A 17822-nucleotide genomic window follows, 5' to 3' on the forward strand; every position below is an offset into this window, starting at 1 on the left:
TTCAGTCCCCCTCACCACTCTGAAGCAGAAGCTGAACTGAGTAATACCAACCAAAGAAAGAAAAAACACAAATTTCCATTCACCTCACTTGTAGCACTTGTGGAGAAGGCAATGCAGGAGGGAATGACCAGGAAGGGCTGGGATGAGGGCAAGACAGTCTTGCTCAGCAGCAATGAGACTTCCAAGAAATGCTTTGTGAAACTATGACATTAGAGAATAAATAGAAATACTTACATTTTTCTGTAATATCAAATACCGCATCAGATTTATCTTCAAACTGTAAAAAAGGAAAGCACTGTGTCATTGTCTTGGTCAGCTGCCGTGTACTTTGCTAAAAAGTATCTGATCAAAACCATAACCAAGCAGAAGGATCACAATTCCTCCTCCTCCTTCCTTCCTTCCTTGCCCCAAGCAAATTTTTATGAATTAAGACTGTTATATCACTGAGAAGCCACACTTACCCTAATGAGTTCAGAATACATAGAAAAGGCACACAAGGAAAATTTAGAAATAGTGCTGCTTCCCAGAGGAGAGAGGGAAGGGAATGTCAATTTTCTCTTCTACCTGGGATACTGGTACCAGGTCAAGGCCACAGATTCTGCCCTGACACTCTATGAGCCTTCATTCCCTCTGAACATCCTAAATGAAAACCAGGAGCACATGCAGCTCCCACTGCCATGGTCTGCACAGATCCATGGAACCTCTCCTACAGGGAATGTCCTCTTTCCAGGAACAGGAAAATGTAATGCTTAACTTCCCAACACAGATGATGAGTGTCAGTGTGAGCATAAGCACAGAAGAACCAGATGATAGACTGAGTGCTGCACAAACACCTGCCTGCATTGAACATCCTCTGACAGATGTTGACGTTGATGGCATGCTTAGATGCTGCCAGGAAAAGGATAATTACAGTTTCCTTCAGAATGTCCAACTCATTAGCAGCCTTCCTTTCTGCCCAAGCGATAACAGTAATTCATTTAAGCCCTCTCTCCTTTCTCTGTGTTGCCAGCTCTATACTTTCTTTCCTGGTAGATCCTGCTCACACTGCAATTCTTAAGCCATCTTAGGGAAAGTAATGGGATTTGATAGCAAAGGGATGAGCCCTAATTTCATTTAACTCAAGTAATTTAGTTGATAAATCCAGTATTTCTCAGGACTGGGAACTATCAGTGATGGGAACTATCTGTTTGGTAGCAGCCAGCTCTAGGAAAGGATGACAACAGACTGTCTCAGAGGTCATTTGATGGCAAAAAGTCCCTTTCCAATACCACTTGTGGGTCTACAAAGACAAGGTAGCTCCTTCAGCTTAACTGAACACACATGGAATAGTGAGGACCTGTCCAGCATGGCATCAAGTCAGTTGGATAATGCACCAGAACTTTCTAGTTTCTCTGAGCAGACCTGTGAGGCTGGAAAAGTGAAATACAGAACCAAAACAAACAAAAGTTACAGTTCCACAAGGCTGATGCAAGTCTCCTTCCTGTAATTATCTACAGGGAAAAGGAGTAAAGAAACACCTCCCAGGAAGGTTTGCAAGGCCTGAGCTCTGTTCCTGCTGTACTGAATCTCAGGTATGTCTGGGAGACAGAGGTTTAGCGTTGATCTAGAAGCCCATTCATAGTCAACTAAGTTTACACACGTGTAACACTAATTCCCATAAATACTGGATATACTAAGTGCTCATACAAGCTGCTGAGGACAAGGACAGCAGGGGTGGGCTGCTTTTAGAGAACAACATGGAAAGAAACTTGTTGCCATTTGATAATAATATCAGAGCATGAAGTTTTGGAAGGCAAAACAATAGCCCAGGTCCTTGACTCTACACTGACCTTTTTCAATCCTTTTTTGCTTCCTGTCAGTAATTCTCTATCCTCTCCAAAAATGTCACAACAGAATTTGATGGTAGGATGAAGGAAGCTTTCAGTTGAGATGAAGCATGAGCTCATCCTTTTCTCAGAGCAGATTTGTATCAAAGTAATTCTTTAACTCTTCTGAGAGCCAGAGTACCTGTGGGAAAGTATTCCAGGCGCTATACAACCCTGGTTGCCTTATGCATTCTAATCTTAGGTATTACTCATCTTCTGGTGGTAACAAATCTTTCACCAACAGCTGACAACCCCAGGAATGCTCTTATTAGCAAAGGATACATTTTGCAGCATGGATCTCTCCGATTGTTTCATGCAAAGAAACACTAACAGGCAAGTCAGCACAAGGGGCCACCTGCAAGAGCATTAGGGACTCCCATAAAATATTATGGAGAAGCTGGAAAGCATTTACAATCTACATGGACTCTATCAGAAATCCAAGACACTTCCCAAACACAAGGTCATCCTATTTTGTTTCTTTACTCATTATTTTGTGAGGCTATCAAAAGAAAAGATCATCATGGATTATCTTCTTCTTTCAAAAGGTTTTCGAGTACAGAGGAAGATCTGCGTCTGTGGTCAAAAGCGTTCCCTGGAAATACTTATAAACCAGGAACTCCAGCATTTGACAATACCAGCAGCCTTAGCTAAGCCACCATCTAGTTTCTGACTGCAAACAGCATCAGAACTCCCACACAGTGTAAATTCAAAGAAAACCAGGGGAAGTGTTTGGATGATTGTGTGTGTGTGTACACATATATATCTACACACACAATATATATATCCCCAATTAATTACTCATTCTATAAGTCTATAACTGGACTGTCCCTGAAATTAGAGCTTATATTTTTTTTTCTGCATTAATGTGGGGTATTCTCTCGGTTATACACTTCCAGTCCCTTCCCCAATGCTATTACAGTCTTTTTCAATGCCATCTCAGGAGGAAATGTTGTATATCACCAGTTACATAAAAACAGATCACTTCAATCAATCATGTATGTTAGCTTTTAACTGGATTATGGTCTTGTATCACACAGAAATGTGAACAACAACGCCCAACTTACTATTTCTATATTATTCTATTATAATTCTGCAAGGCAATTCCCTCTCTTCAGACCTCATGCTTCCTCCTTTCATTAGCCATCATCGTCCTTAATTCCCTTTATTTCTTCTGCTTAGATTTTTTAAGATTTAGTGAGGAGTGGAGCAAATGTACTTGAGGGGCAAACATGGAACTGATGGCATTTCCTCTGGGTCACTTTTGCCAGATCTAAGGAGAGGTACCTCAACAACCCACATTAAGTCTTGATTACTTCAACAGGAAAGTATCAGGAACAGAGAGTTTTCTGTTCAAATGCTAAGGCTTCAACTCTTCAACTCAGTCCTCAAAACACACTTGCAGTTGTAAAACCAAACTCAGTAATACAATATTCTAAAACACCTCCATTATATCACCTTGGCCAATATTTGCTAGAGAATAATAATTCTTAGTGTTTTTAATAATTTAACTCCATAAGAGTTCAATACAGAGCAGATTGAGTTTGGTATTAGTGAAATTCAATGTTTTAGGCTATATGTTAGTGACTGCCTCATTAGCTAGCACTGCACACAAAGCAGTGCTCTACCTACTCAGGTTGTAAAAAACAAATAAATGAATGAATGAAATGAAGTAAGAATACAGAGATGGTGGCAAAACAATGAGGTATTTCTGAAAGCAATGTGACTTGCTTAAAATAAACTACTCTATAAATAAAGACAGCATTGCTTTTATTAAAAAAATAAATTCCACCAGATACATCACTGTTTTTTTACAGAGGTACATGAAAATCCAAGGGAGCACTGACACAGCCTCAGCACCAACCTGCCTTTGCTGGGAGAGGGGGACAGAAGGACACTGTTTACACTTCAATACAATGTGCTAATATGAAATAACTGAACAGCTGATCCATACCTTAACAGTGTTCGACATTGCCATGGTATCCATAAATCAAGCAATTCATAGATTATTTTTGTGCAGTATAAACAGACAAGTTGCCTATGGCTGCAGTATTGCTTTGTATGCAAAATAGAGAATTCTGTTAAAAAATAAAACAGTGTAACCACTTTATACACAGACACATGTCTTTCTAGTAAGCTTCTGAAGTTCGATCCTAGATTTTAATGCATGCATAAGCAAACTGTGGAAAGGAAGCAGATGTTAAGAGAACTGCAATTAAAAATAGTCAGAGATGATTCTCAGTTTGCCTGTAGTTTCCTTGTCCCTCTATGCACAGTATAACCCCCACTCCAGAATTCATTCAACTGATAAGACACCATTTGAAACAAAAAAATAATTTAAAAGGAACTGAAATTTCAATCACTATTCTGGAGGCAGGTGGGGTGAGGTCAGGAAGCATCCCCTGACCTTTTCCACATGACATGTCCCTGGCAGGGATGCCAGGCAGCCAGCCAGCCGCGCTGCACCTCTGCCACCGGAAAACTCCGCGGCACGTGCAGAATTACGCAGCGGGTCCTGCCGGAGCTGCTTCCCACTGAAACACAGCCAGCCCTACGGATTCATACCTTCGGAGCACCTGGGGAGGGAAGAGAGAGGGTAACAAAGAGCCAGGCTGCTGCAGATACCTGCCACAGGAAAAGAAGGGCTGCGGCAGGAAGAGAACCCGGCGGGGTCACAGCCATAGAGCCGAGCGCGGCCAGGCTGGCAGAGCCCCCCCTAGCCGGCTCCGGGACCCCCGCCACCACGGGCACAGGGCACCTTCCCGTCTGGGAATGGCCACGGAGTCCCTCTGGGGAGAGGGAGAGCACGAGCTCAGCAGATTGAGTGTCTGAGGCTTCCCTGAGCCGTGCTGAACACTTGAAAAGATTATTTTTAATCTAGTCTAAGGGTAATACAGTGGAGATGGTGATGGGAGTTTTTAAAGGCAAATCCCAAACAAGCTCCAGTACACGTAAAAAACCAGGCATTTCCCAGCTCCTTGTGGCTCCCTACAGTCTGTTCAAGAAATACAGTTTTACCTTGCATCTCACACATCTTCAATTTTTAAGTGTCAGGACAGAAGATTTAGGCATGTGCTGCTCCCCTTTCATTTCTGCGTTTTAAGAATTCTGGACAATTCACCAGAAATCACAGGGAGCAGTTCAGCATGGAAGTTTATCGTCCCTTTCTATCACCAGGTTTTTCTGATATTCCTGGGCTTTTGGAATATTCACAGGCCAATTCCAAACAAATCTTATATTTTCCATACCCACCCATCATGCACACAGAATCTGCACACTGTTACCAACATATATTGGGCCAAGATGAATCTGTCAAACACACAGGAAGTCACAGTAAGCATTATTTTTTTCTGGAACATTGGTGGGTTTAATCTATATCTACAAAAATCACAGTGGGATCCAAGCCCTTCTCCCATTCACCCACAAAATCATGGTTTGAGAAGGAAGCAGCTCCGCACGTGAAGGTTTCACCTTGCAATCTCAGAATCCCAGACTGGTTTGGGTTGGAAGGGACCTTAAAGACCATCTCGTTTCAAATCCTGCCATGGGCAGGGACACCTTCCACTATCCCAGACTGCTCCAAGCCCCATCTAACCTGGCCTTGGACACTGCCAGGGATCCAGGGGCAGCCACAGCTTCTCTGGGCATCCTGTGCCAGGGTTCACTACGCTCACAGGGAAGAATTTCTCCCTAATATTTGTTATTAACAACAAATTTCCTTGCAATGGTCTTTGCAAAGATACAAGATTTTGATGTGCTGATCTTTGGGCTTTGCAAATTAAGAAACACACACAGACACAAACCACACAGCAAGCAAACAAACCAAGACATCCACAAGAAAGACTTTCTTTTCAAACAAAGATCTTCTTCCCTCAAAACCTCACGCTGGCTCTGTGCTGAACTTCTCTGCTGCTGGTAAGACACAAACAACCACTAAAGCTGGGATTCTGCTTACACTAAGGCTGTAAATAAGCTGAAATAAAAATAATTCCAGTTTCTCACAGCATAAGGCAGGAAAACTAAACGGAAATTACAAGGATGTAAAAATCCCCAAGATCAAAGCAGGGTCTGTGTGACAATATGTATGTTTATGCTGTGATGCTCAGTAGCTACTTACTCCAAACCAAGTGTTTCAGTTCAGTTACATATTTTAGCTGATTCCACAAGCAGGCCAGCACTGCCCAGATCACAAATGTGTACTTTTGGCCAAAGCTTTCAAAAGTATGGCTAGTGAGAAGATTACGTTCTGCAAGGCATGAAATCCCCATAATTCCATTTATCTCAGAAGCTCATTAAGAGAGAGCCATCACCGTGGCTTTTAGGGAAAGCCAGTCCATGGAATACAACTAAGAAGTACCAAGGGTGACAACCCAGGGTGGAGGAGCAGCACTAGGAAGATCACTCAGGAAGATCTCAGGAAGATCACTCTACTCAGTGTCTCTTCCAGTAAGATGATTAACTATGTTAGTAATTAGTTGCTACTAGCTGTATTACTAATAGGAGGAAAAAAACCCCAACCCACTGTAAATTAAATTTTAAAGAGAATGAACTGTCTGAAACTGAAGTTCTCTGCTTGTCATTAGAATCTGTCCTCAATTAAGGAATCCACAAGGTGGTTTTGTGCACAAATTGGGAAAATTTACAACTGTAGCACTTTTTGCTTATTGACAAATACAGCAGGACCATCTCCTGCCCAGCCTGGTTTGTGTTCCCAGCCCCACACTAGTGATTTGGCTCAGCTCCATCAGGTGCTGCAAGTCCTTTCCCTTCTCCTAAGAGTTCAGTGCCAGCAGCAATTGATGGTGCAAATGGCAGAGCCTGGATGCACATCCAATTCTCTCTATTGCAGTATTTCTGTCCTTAAAGAGATAAAATATCGACTTCATTCTTCAAAGTACCTTCCTAACTCTGGCTTCCTTTTTGCCTTTTCCACAATTAAACACAATAAAATCCTGTTAACAGTCTGCATTAACTGTATTTCATAAAGCTTTCTGAGCAAACAGCACCATTTAAAGATGAATTTCAATACAGATGAAATATTTTCATGTACTCTCAACCCTTTTGAGAAATATCAAGATTCACAAAAGTACAAAAATAAGTTATTAAAAAAATAATAATGAAAAAGGAAGTACTCCAAAATGTCTCCTGTGGGAATAACTCTGTATAGTTGTGCTAATTCTGTTTCAAGTTCTTCTCACCTAAATTTAGACAACTAAACATTAGTTTATTAGGCTAATGATTCAGGTTTCCTCTCTTTCCAAAGGAAATTAAGGAATTCTGGCAGCCGCAATTTATCCTGCCCTGGGACTGTGGACTAGCTCTCAAAACAGAAAAGTATCAAATGTAGAATTAAAATCTTGGCTTTGTCACCAAAAATCTGATGTATTAAATTTAGTTACAACAGCAATTGGTTATAATACACTTTTTACTAAGAAATTCAAAGTCATTAGACACAAAACACTTTAAAACTATCTAATGTAGAGGTAACCCCTATAATACTTCAAGCTACTTTTAAAATTAAACAAATTTATCTATAGCAGTAGGAAACATGGTAACAAAAATTAAATACATTACCATCATTCTTCAATCAGTAGTTACAAAAAGGACAGACACATCACATAATTTTTGGATCAATACCAATTTGGTAAAGTAAGTTTCAGTCTCTTGAACTTTTTGTTTCCCTTGCAATTTCTGAGGAGCACTTCCAGAGGAAAAGAGAATGGCACTACAGGCAGAACACAGGCTAAGAGGATGGACACTGAGAGCACCCCCAATTCTGCTGACATGTCCTCAATGAAATATTCTCTGCTGCAGAAACCTTCTTTGAAGAGTTTAGATCATCCCAGAGAAAAAGTGTTACAAGCAACAGCACGGGTGAGGTCCAAGAGCTCTTAGGCCTTTACCATGCTTATGGAATGGATGATGGAAATCATCTGAACCGAGACAGTCATTGACAGAAAACCTTGACATTCGGGAGAGAAAACTTCCTGTAAGACTTTTTTAGGGAAAGGCCAACATCAGTTGGAATGTCTGGAAAGAATGATGGGACACAAGAGTCATCAATGACAGAATCACAGGATAGTTTGGATTGGAAAGGACCTTAAAGATCATCCAGTTCCAACCCCAAATGAGAGAAAAGTTGAGATAACCACTTCAAGAACATTGCGAGTGATTTCAGAATTAAATTCCACAATCCTAATCATGCAAAGGGCCTTGAAGTGGGCACAAAGAGATGACTTAACTTTCTGTATTTTACACAATGTGAAAAGTCTTAATGTAAATGCCTGAGATCCATTATGCCCATTTTTTGAAAGAGAATTCAAAGATTCTGACATCAAAACATCCTTTGAGAAGTGCACAAGCCTTGGCAGAGAAATGTTTTCATCAACTTTGTACCATTCTGGAGTAATTCAGCAACAAAACTTTCTAAATGAGATGATCTCCTTCAATTCTCAGTTGCAGTCATGCAATACTAAAAATCTTTTGCAAACACCTGCTTTATTGATGTGGACACCCAAGTGTTCACCTGTTCACACCAAATTAATTTCCGAGAGAGAGCCCAAGTGTCAAATTTCAGCACAGCCCAAACTGTCTTGTCTAGCCCAAGGGGTTATAGAGAACGGTTATAAATAAATCAACATTCCAGTCAAAACAATTAACTGTTCAAGACAATGATATTATGCACAAATTAAAGTTGAATTGCCATAAATATTTTTATAAACTACATAAAAACATACTAGCAGACACCTTTCAAGTTACTATTGATCTTATGTAGCAAATTTGAAAGTTAAATATGCTAAATGTTTTCCTTAGCATATACAACAGTTTTGATTTAGGGGAGAAATTAACCTGCTCTAAAACAATTCAGCTACAAAAACTTACCAAAAACTATTAAAAATCAAATTATACAAACTTCTGTCAGTCTTAGACTGGCAAAAACTTTATTCCTTAGTTTGTTGCTCATTCATGGATTGAGTTAAAAGATGGTGACTGCTTATCCATGGGATTTGCAACATGCCAGTTTCAGTGTGTGCTTCTGGAATAATTGCAGAAGATTCTAATACTGAAAAGAACAATTCTGAAAACACCACCAATTGCTAAGCTCCTGTCTGAAGAAGTCATTAAATTAGTCTTTATTTCCTCCACACAAAGGAAAATAATTTTTATAAGAAATGCTTGTTATGCCTTAGGCACAAGACTTGGAAGAGTCCAAAATCATGACCTCCTGTAGAATGGGAACTGGCCCACTATGGGGAAGAGAACTGGAATGTGCAGGTATTCTGTGACCTCATTAATTATTAGGAGATCTGTGTGCTGGATTTACAATTTGCTAATCTCACTCTTCACAGGCTCCATCAGCCTTGTGAGCAGACCAGGATTCACTTCTCCCCACGTTCCTCAAGAACATCTTGGCACAAAACTGGCTTTGGGATGATGCCTCACTGGCAAGTTGTGTTTCCTCTTTCCTAACTTACCTGCCCAGGGCAACATCACTTTCCTGGATCATTCCTAAATTTTACTGAAGAAGTTCTCTGCTTCAGCAGGAGCAGAGAACGTTGTCAATGCCAACAGCATGGGAAGCTTTCCATAACCTACAGGGAGGGACATGTGGAGCAATAACTGATGGTGACTTCCAGACTTGGCACCCAGGGAATAATTAGCCAACAGACAGAGAAATTATTTTTCCTGATACCAATGAAGATGATATTGACTGGATGATACTTGTTATTCCTCAGTGGATAACTGACAAGCTTGAGAAGAAAAAAGGCAATGTTCTCTTTTTCTTCAGGTGACACCCAGGTAACTCTACAGATAAATGGAGCACGTCAAGGCAATGAGCACAGAGACCACAGACATTAGGACAGACTGCACAACCTCTGAGCAACCTGCTCCAACACTTGACTGTCCTCATGGTGTAAAAGCGTTTCCTTATGTCCACTAACACTTCAGTCACTGGCAATGAAGTTTAATTCAAGATTTCTCAAGTTACCGTCCTACATGCAGCCACTTCCCTTCAAATTTCTTGCAGCTAGCCAATATTTGATTCCCCCAAAGACCTGCATGTTTATGTACTATCTGTGAGCAATTCCACAAAATTCCTGGAGCCTGTAAATAAAGTGTTTGAAAGACACAGGTCTGAGAAAATCACAGATGATGTTCATTCCCTAGCTGCAGAGTAGTCAGACATCTACACAACTCACCCAGTGATACCCTGGGAGGTCATGTTCTGATTGGTAACAATTAGATTCAGTGTAATCACAAGTTTCAAGTTCCCTGATACGAATCCAGCAATTAAACTTCTCTCTCATGCACCACTGGAAAACTTGAGCTTCTGCTCTTGTCTTTCCCAAGACTGGAGAATGGGAAAGCTTCTTCACCTTTGGGAAAAGGGAACTGGACAGCTCAGTCTTGTAGTGGGCTACGGACTCTTCCACCCATCTACAAACGTGATGTAACCTCATTCCTGGCAGAAAGCTTTCAACCAAACACTACATGTGTGCAAGAAAGAGGACTGGACTCGTAGCAAGATTATTTTCACCACTGCTTAAAACATTCACCCGTGGTTCCTTCACAGCTACAAAATATCGGCCACAAGGAACCTTCCACTGGTTTAAGAGATTAAGTAAGTCTTCAAGTAAAGTGGGACTTGACCATCTTGGAGGTGTTTTCCAACCTTAAGGTTTCTGTGATTCCAAATAGATGAGTACGGACATGTGCTTACATACCAAGAGGTGACAATGATGGCCCAAGTTGTGTCAATGAAGGACCAAGAGCTGGGATGTGCATGGCTAAAGGTACTGGCACAAGGGTTACAGGGAAGTCCTAAAAGGGCCATGGCTAATGGAAATCACACAAGGGTTACAGGCAAGTCCTGGGATGGCCATGGGTAACAGAAGTGACACGACGGTTACAGCCTGAGCACCCAAGAACTGGATGGTGCTGCCATCTTGACTCACTCTGGCCTGATATGGACAACTGAAATAAAGAGGAGCAGCAAGGACATCGTGCTTTAAACAAGGAGACGGACGATAACGACAGCTCCTGGTTAGCTGCAAGTTTATTATTTAAGTGATGCCAAGACGCTCATGGCGATGATGCCTGGACACTGTCCTGGGGGAGAGGAAGCTGAAGGGCCCCGAGGCCGGAGGGACAGCGCTGCCGGCCTGGGGCCAGGCAGCTCGTGCGGCTCGGTGCCCCCGGGACCCCCGGCGGGGCCGCGCCTCGCCCGCCGCATCCCGCCCCCGCCCGCGCCCCCCGCGCCCCCCACTCACCCTGCCGCGGGGGCCGGGCCCCTCCTCCTTGGCCTCCGCCATGTTGCGCCCCCCCTCAGCTGTCCCAGCCCGGGGCGAGGGGCCGGGGGTCACTCCCTCTCAGCCTCCCCCGCACTCCGGGGGGCGGCGGCTCCGGGGGGCTCCGCGGCGCGGCGGGCAGGGCTGAGGGGGGGCCCGGCGGCTCCGCGCGGGCGGCGGGGGGGGGGGGTCGGACCCACCAGGCCGCGGCCGCTGCTCCCGGAGCTGCCCCAACCAGCCCAGCGCGGGGCCGCTCCGCGCATGCGTCGCGCGCCTGCGCGCGCCCGCGCAGGCGCGGCGGGGGCTCGGCGGGGCCGCGGGGTCGGGGGTGCCCCCGGGGCGGGGGGGGGGACGCTCCGGGATCCCGCGGCGGGAGCGGCCCGGGAGCTCCGCGACCGTCACGGGGCTTCCAGTGGCGACAGCGGGGAGGTGACCGCGTGGTGTAGCTGGCGGAGCTGTCGCGGTGGCGGCAGGTGGTCGGTGGTTTCTTGGCTCCTCACACGCCGGCGGGCTGAGGGCCCGCGCAGCACGGCCAGGCCACAGCACCGCCCTCACGGCCCCCATGGCGCCCACCTCACCTGTTCTGCTTCTTGTGCCTCTGCTGCGTCATTCATTTTGAATTGAGTAATTTTTTACTGAATTTTAACAGTTGTTGGTACTGTTGTAAAATGTAGAATATGTAAAAATTTTCTTAAGGATGTTCTGTAGTGTTTGATCTGTGTGTGCTTTCAAGCCTCATCAACAAGAAGGGAGATTTTATCCGTGCAACAAATAGCATCTCACAAGCTCTAAGTGATGTCCAGGTGTTAGAAAAACAAGTTGTTGGTAGAGTTGCCTTGTTAAGGTTTAGGCCTGGACATGCTTCATGGTCTCAGACCTAGAGGGAGTTTAACAAAGCTTGGGGAGAAGGATGTACCACTGATGGTGGACACAGGGAATGCACAATTGATGGGCCACAAAGACATCTGGCAGAACTGCCAAGATAAGGAAGAAACTAATATACCCAACCTGGCAATTGTGCTGAATCAACTCCAACTGGGTAAAGGGTAATTCTGGCAGGGGGAGGTCACAACTGCCAACTCCTGGACCACTGACCCAAGAAACCACCAACCCAAAAGAGGAGAAACACCAAGCATGACACTAATTATCATGAGAAGCAAGAGGATCATTAACCAATAGAAGATAGAACACTAATTAAAAGGGAACTATGTAACTTCTATCCAATGAACACTGATGGCTTAGTAAGAAAATATTTGAAACTATGTGTGAGATACAGGTTGTTTAATTTTTTTATTGTGAGCAATGTCGGACATTCCCAGCACCCACAAGTTGATAAGGACAATGTGTTCCTGTCTCTTTAATAATTAAATAATTTATCTGCTAATTAAAACTTGGTCTTAAAGGAAATCTCCACTTCTCAGTTTATCAGATTTGCACAATTAAAGGCTGGTGCTAAGCAGCAGCTGCATTTCAGTGGTGACTGAAATGATCCTTTTATAAACACTGTCCTTCAGCTGGCCTGAAACGCTGGATACAGAATATTGGGATTCATTTAGGAAATCCTGTCAGGTCTCTCTTAGAAATCATGGCATTCCAAGGACAGAGAGATAATGAATGTGATAATTTAATAATGCTTTTCACTTATGCAATAATCCTCATCCTCAAATCTAAATTAAAAGAATCCTTATCCTGAAGTCTAAAATAATTCTAGTTGATTAGTCATTTTGTAAAAGTTCTCAAAGTATTTGAAGTTTTTTAAAGGCAAAAGATGTTACATGTGGACTGTGAGCCTAATGTGAAATTTTATAGTAATTTAAAAACAATTTTATCTTTAGATAGCTACAAATTAAAAGAATGAATATTTTAATCTTTTTTAAATGCAAACAAAATACAGTAGCAATAAAAAAATTAATAGGGATTTATATTTAATTTTTTTAAGAATTAGGAATTCTAGAATATTCTCAATATCGGCCGCACATTTCAGGGTTCCCCAGGTGCTGTACACAAAAGGCCACTGTGAACACACAGGTGTCCCAAAAGCATCTGGGTCACAGCACACATATGCTGTGGACCAGCTGAAAATGCACAGATTTCTGAATGGGATTTTCTAGGAAGACAGAAAATAGAGAAATAAATTTACTACATAATAAATATAATAAAGAATAAGTATTTTTTAATTTAACAAAAGCGTTGAGAAATTCAAGTATGAGGAAGACCTTAAAAGACAAGTTTGGTTTAGGAATTAAGGTATCTAGGAAAATAAACTCGCTGTTTCTTTTTGCCCTCTGGTTTCTGAGGCATTGCAAAGGCTGCCTTCACGTTTTCAGGCTAAAGTTTAGAAACTGTGTGTGTTTTTGTGTTGACTAAACCTCTGTTTTCAAGTAATCCCAGTGCCAAATGTGCAGCCACTCGGGATAACCTCAAATATCATGAGAGCTCCAGTGGCTGGCATCACAAGACTCAATGAAACTACTGTAACTTCTTGGGGCTACATTGTAAATTTCCATAGTATCATATAAAATGAACTTGTTCAAGCATTCTAATGGGAACAGACATCTTTGTGTCATTGCGTGGTTCTCCTACGTAGACTAGGGAGTGATGGAAATATCTGATCTTTCAACATCCAACAGAAAATGCTTTCAGACCACTATACAAAGTTGCACTAGTTTGAAAACAAAGTAGTGGGAGACACCAAGTCAGAATAACAATTTAATACGAAAACAAAATAAAGGCAGAAAACACTGGTTCAAACTGACAGTCAAGATACAACCTGAGTCCCTGTTAGTCAGGGTGGTGGTAGCAGTCTGGTAGAATGGTGGCTGCAGTCCTCTGAAGCCGTGATCCTGTAGAAAAGGGCCTGCTCTTCTTCAGAAGGTCCAGTGGTGGCTGTGTAGCTCCTGTCCTCTGGAAATCCAGTGGGAGAGTTCTTTCTGGTGTTCAGAATCTCAGATTATATCCACGATAGGATGCTTGGTTCCTCCCTCTGGGTGGAGCATCTCACAACGGGGTAATGAGTCATGAGGCCAAGTGTTGATTAGGCTCATTAACAGAAGATAGTCCGGAGGGAGTTATCTCTGAGTCATGCGGAAGCAAGGAAACACTGCCCCACCTGATTTCAACAGCTCATGAGGACGGTAATAGAATACACTGCAACCCAGGACAAAAGTATTCTGTGAGAAATAGATCCTGTCACTAGAGCAGGTCATAAATCAGCTGTGTGCTGTTGAAATCTCTGCCTGCTGCAGGTTTGCTGATGCTGTGATGGACAGACGAGGAGGTGACAGTGAGAGCCACCATTTAAAACCAGACCGACCCCGGTGTGGTCTGAGACATCCTAGCCCGTTCTCTGTAGGGTGTTGGAAGCAGAGCAGGACATTCTTCAGCTTGTTCAGACCTGGCTTACTCTTGACTCTTGGGTGTTGTTGGCTCAGCATTGGGGAGACCTGATTGTGGCTTTCCAGTACCTGAAGAGGACAACAGGAAAGATGGAGAGAGACCTGGAGTGACAGGACAAGGGGAAATAGCTTTCCACTGCCAGAGGCCAGGGTTAGATGGAATATTTGGAAGGAATTTTTCCCTGTGAGGGTCGGGAGGCCCTGGCACAGGGTGCCTAGGGAAGCCGTGGCTGTCCCTGGATCCCTGGCAGTGTCCAAGGCCAGGTTGGATGGGGCTTGGAGCAACCTGGGATAGTGGAAGGTGTCCCTGCCCGTGGCAGGGTCTGGAACAAGATGGTCTTTAAGGTCCCTTCCAACCCAAACTATTCCATGATTCTGTGATTCTACATGAACTGTCTGTGTACTAATGTGGCTAAAAAAGACACTGCAGAATACATAGATAATGTGGTGATGACTCCTGCAGAACAGACCAAGATAAATGCCTGGATAAGGCAGGAAAAAGATAAGATTATTCCACACTATTGTTTTTGAATTGCTTTTTAATTCACCCCTAGAGTGCCCATATTCCAATCTGCTGCGCAATCCTGCGTGAGACTATTCCTCTTTAAACCAGTGACATTTAAAAAGAAACCATGAAACCCCCTCCACATGCAGGCTGCAGTTCAGTGAACTGGATGAATGATCTTTGCACATCCCCACAGGCATGCACAGCTGAATATAGATCACCCAGAAAACCTGCCAGCCGTACGGAGTAGGGCTGGGCACTCCTGAAAACCTGCCAGCCCTGTGGGTTGGGGCTGGGCACTCCTGCCTCTGCTCCAGCACAGGGTCTCTGCAGAGAATTCCAGCTGCAGGTGGAACAGCCCTGCTGTGTGTTTTGGGCCAAACACGAATTAATAACAACAAATAATCTTGTTTTCTTTCCAGTGAGCATCCAAATAGGACAGCTTTGGGAGATGGGCAGAGGAAAACATGGCTGTTGCAGATGTTGTACCCGCAAAGAATCATGAAATTGTTAATGTTGGAAAATACCCCTAAGATCACCAAGTCCAACCATCAACCCAGTACCACCACCACATTCACCACTAAACCATGGGCACTTCTTTGTCCTTGTTGTCACAGACTGAGAAGGGATGTGTAGATGAGCAGCTAGTGGCCTTTTCTGTCCCAGAGATGGGCAAAACTGTGGACACCTCTTAATTTTAGGTGCTCGCATACTGCCAACTCTTCCGAGGCAGGGCTGTAATGCTGTAAGAAAATACAGAGAATATTTCAGTGGAAAAACAATTGCAGTGGTGTCTCCCGTTGAGCCCTGAGCAGAGGGGGCAGACCTGGGGGCAGTGAGGACGTGGGTTTGTGTCCCAGCTCAGGGGCTGCTCTGGCTTTGTCCCTCCACATGCTGGGTAGGATTTGCGTTTCCCTGGCGCTGGTGATGTCAGGGGCTGCCAGGACAAAGGGGAACAGGAGGCTTGGAAACAACAAGGATCAAGGAAAGAGAAAAGCCAAGTTTTTAAAAGCAAACGCTTAGTCATAGAGACGCAGACGCAGGAGGGCTGGCAGGGGCCTATTTCCATCCTGAAACTCCCCCTCATTCCCAGACTTGCTCTGGCTGTGTTTGCTGTTGAGATAACATCCCCTTCCCCCACCACCCACAGACAACTGAAGGAGCAGCCGTTGAAAAAGGAAAAAAAAAAAAAGGCAGTTGCCTTGCTCTGCCTGCAGGAGAAATGTCAGGAAGTGTCTGGTGGTGGGTGGGATGAAAGGAGGAAGCTGAACTCTAAAGAGAATATTCTAGCTCTGCTCGTGCAAACAAATGCCCCTCTGTATTCTGCTTGATAAGAACATCCAGGAGCAGGTCCTCCTGCATGCAGGAGCATGGAGTAACTTATGCACCTCTGAGGGATTTATTTGTACACACTGCATTACCCACAACACTCCATGAACTGGACGGGAGAAGATGGAAACAGCTCAGGAAAAGCACAAGCATCATCAATAATTAATAGTGCCTTCTTTTTAATACGAATGATCCAATATTAATTATGAAGTTAATTTCTGTTTGGATGGTTTGTGCATGTGTATGAAATTTGGACCAGGATTTGAGTTCAGTGCAATCATGCTTTTATTCTAATTACAATAATTATAAATCTATTTTGCATCCTCTTTTTAAGTCTCAATAACACAGGCTTTTGTTTCCAAACATGCCAGACAGCAGTTTTTGCACACCAAATATGGCAGCTCTTAGCTCCTCAAAGTGAATCTGGTTATAAATACAAAAGAAATTGGTTTGATTCATTGTCACTGTGCAAATGTAAAAATAAACCCCAAACACAGGTCAAGATAAGTACTTTGGATTTCTTAAGTCACAGAGTCACCAGGGAGGAAGGAACTTAATTGCACACATCATGAAATATTTAAACAGACAGTGACCAACATACAGATGTGGGATGCAGACTTTTATAGCTAATTCTGTGTTACAAACAGCTGATGCTGCTCTGCGTCAGGGGCTCTGTGTTTTTCTTACTCTGGAGCCTTAAAAATCATCAGTGCACAATTTTGAAGCTTTTTTTTTTTTGTACTGGGTGATCTGTTGGGAAAAATTCTACAGCAGAAGAACAAAACCCAGACAGAGAACTGAGTTTCTTATTTAACTGTAGACCATCAGCTTGATGCCCTCTTGGGACATGAGTGCATCTCATCCACGGTTGGCAGGTGGAGGTTGCCATAAGAGCAAGCCGAACATTTCTCTTTGTTGCACTTGTTTTTCTTATACAGTCATTATCTATTTTCCAGCTATATTTGTGACTTGCTTGTGCTACCAGGACAGATTTATTGGAAAGTTTTTCTACCAGAAATCCAGTTTATAGCTACAGAAGTTTTGTAGCAGGTTCATGGCAGATTCTTCTGTTGAAGCAGAAGAGAGGAAATGTGAGTTTTCTCTTTGCTTTTGGGTCTTTCCTTTTGTTTTTCTATCTGCTCTTGTCTCCCTGAAGAAAATCCAAACTCCTACCCCAAGTAAACCTCTTCCTTGTGACAACCCCGTTGTCCTTTGGCAGTGGGAGAGTTCATGCTGGCACCAAGCTGTGCCCTCTGAGCCCCTGGAGTAAGACGGAGTGAGATCAGTAAAACCTGCACGAGACATTTCAGACTGCTTGCAGGCTCTGCTAGACATTGTAATACTGTGATGTTTAGAGAATATTTGCCGTAATAAGATGCCAAAACTAATTTTCAAAAAGGGAACTGTTAGACTTTTGCAAAATCTGATGGTGCTCAAGGTC

The 17822-nt window shown here is 43.4% G+C and overlaps 1 protein-coding gene across 6 annotated transcripts in view; it reads right to left on the bottom strand.

The window, feature by feature from the left end:
- ZMYM4 (zinc finger MYM-type containing 4) overlaps positions 1–11415 on the bottom strand; it is a 39620-nt gene extending 28205 nt beyond the window's left edge. For 4 of the 6 annotated variants that reach the window (XM_032132191.1, XM_032132188.1, XM_032132187.1 and 1 more), the window contains exons 1-2: positions 11135–11282; positions 235–277 (exon numbers count right to left, since the gene is read on the bottom strand). In XM_032132191.1, the coding sequence (XP_031988082.1) occupies positions 235–277; positions 11135–11176 (85 nt within the window). In that variant the 5' untranslated portion in view covers positions 11177–11282. Of the gene's footprint in view, positions 1–234; positions 278–11134; positions 11284–11352 lie in introns of those variants that run through there. The other 2 variants (XM_032132184.1, XM_032132185.1) reach the window with 2 other exon arrangements.
- Between the last annotated feature and the right edge of the window lie 6407 nt (positions 11416–17822).

Source organism: Corvus moneduloides, chromosome 23 (genome assembly GCF_009650955.1).
Source record: "Corvus moneduloides isolate bCorMon1 chromosome 23, bCorMon1.pri, whole genome shotgun sequence".
Lineage (NCBI taxonomy): Eukaryota > Metazoa > Chordata > Aves > Passeriformes > Corvidae > Corvus > Corvus moneduloides.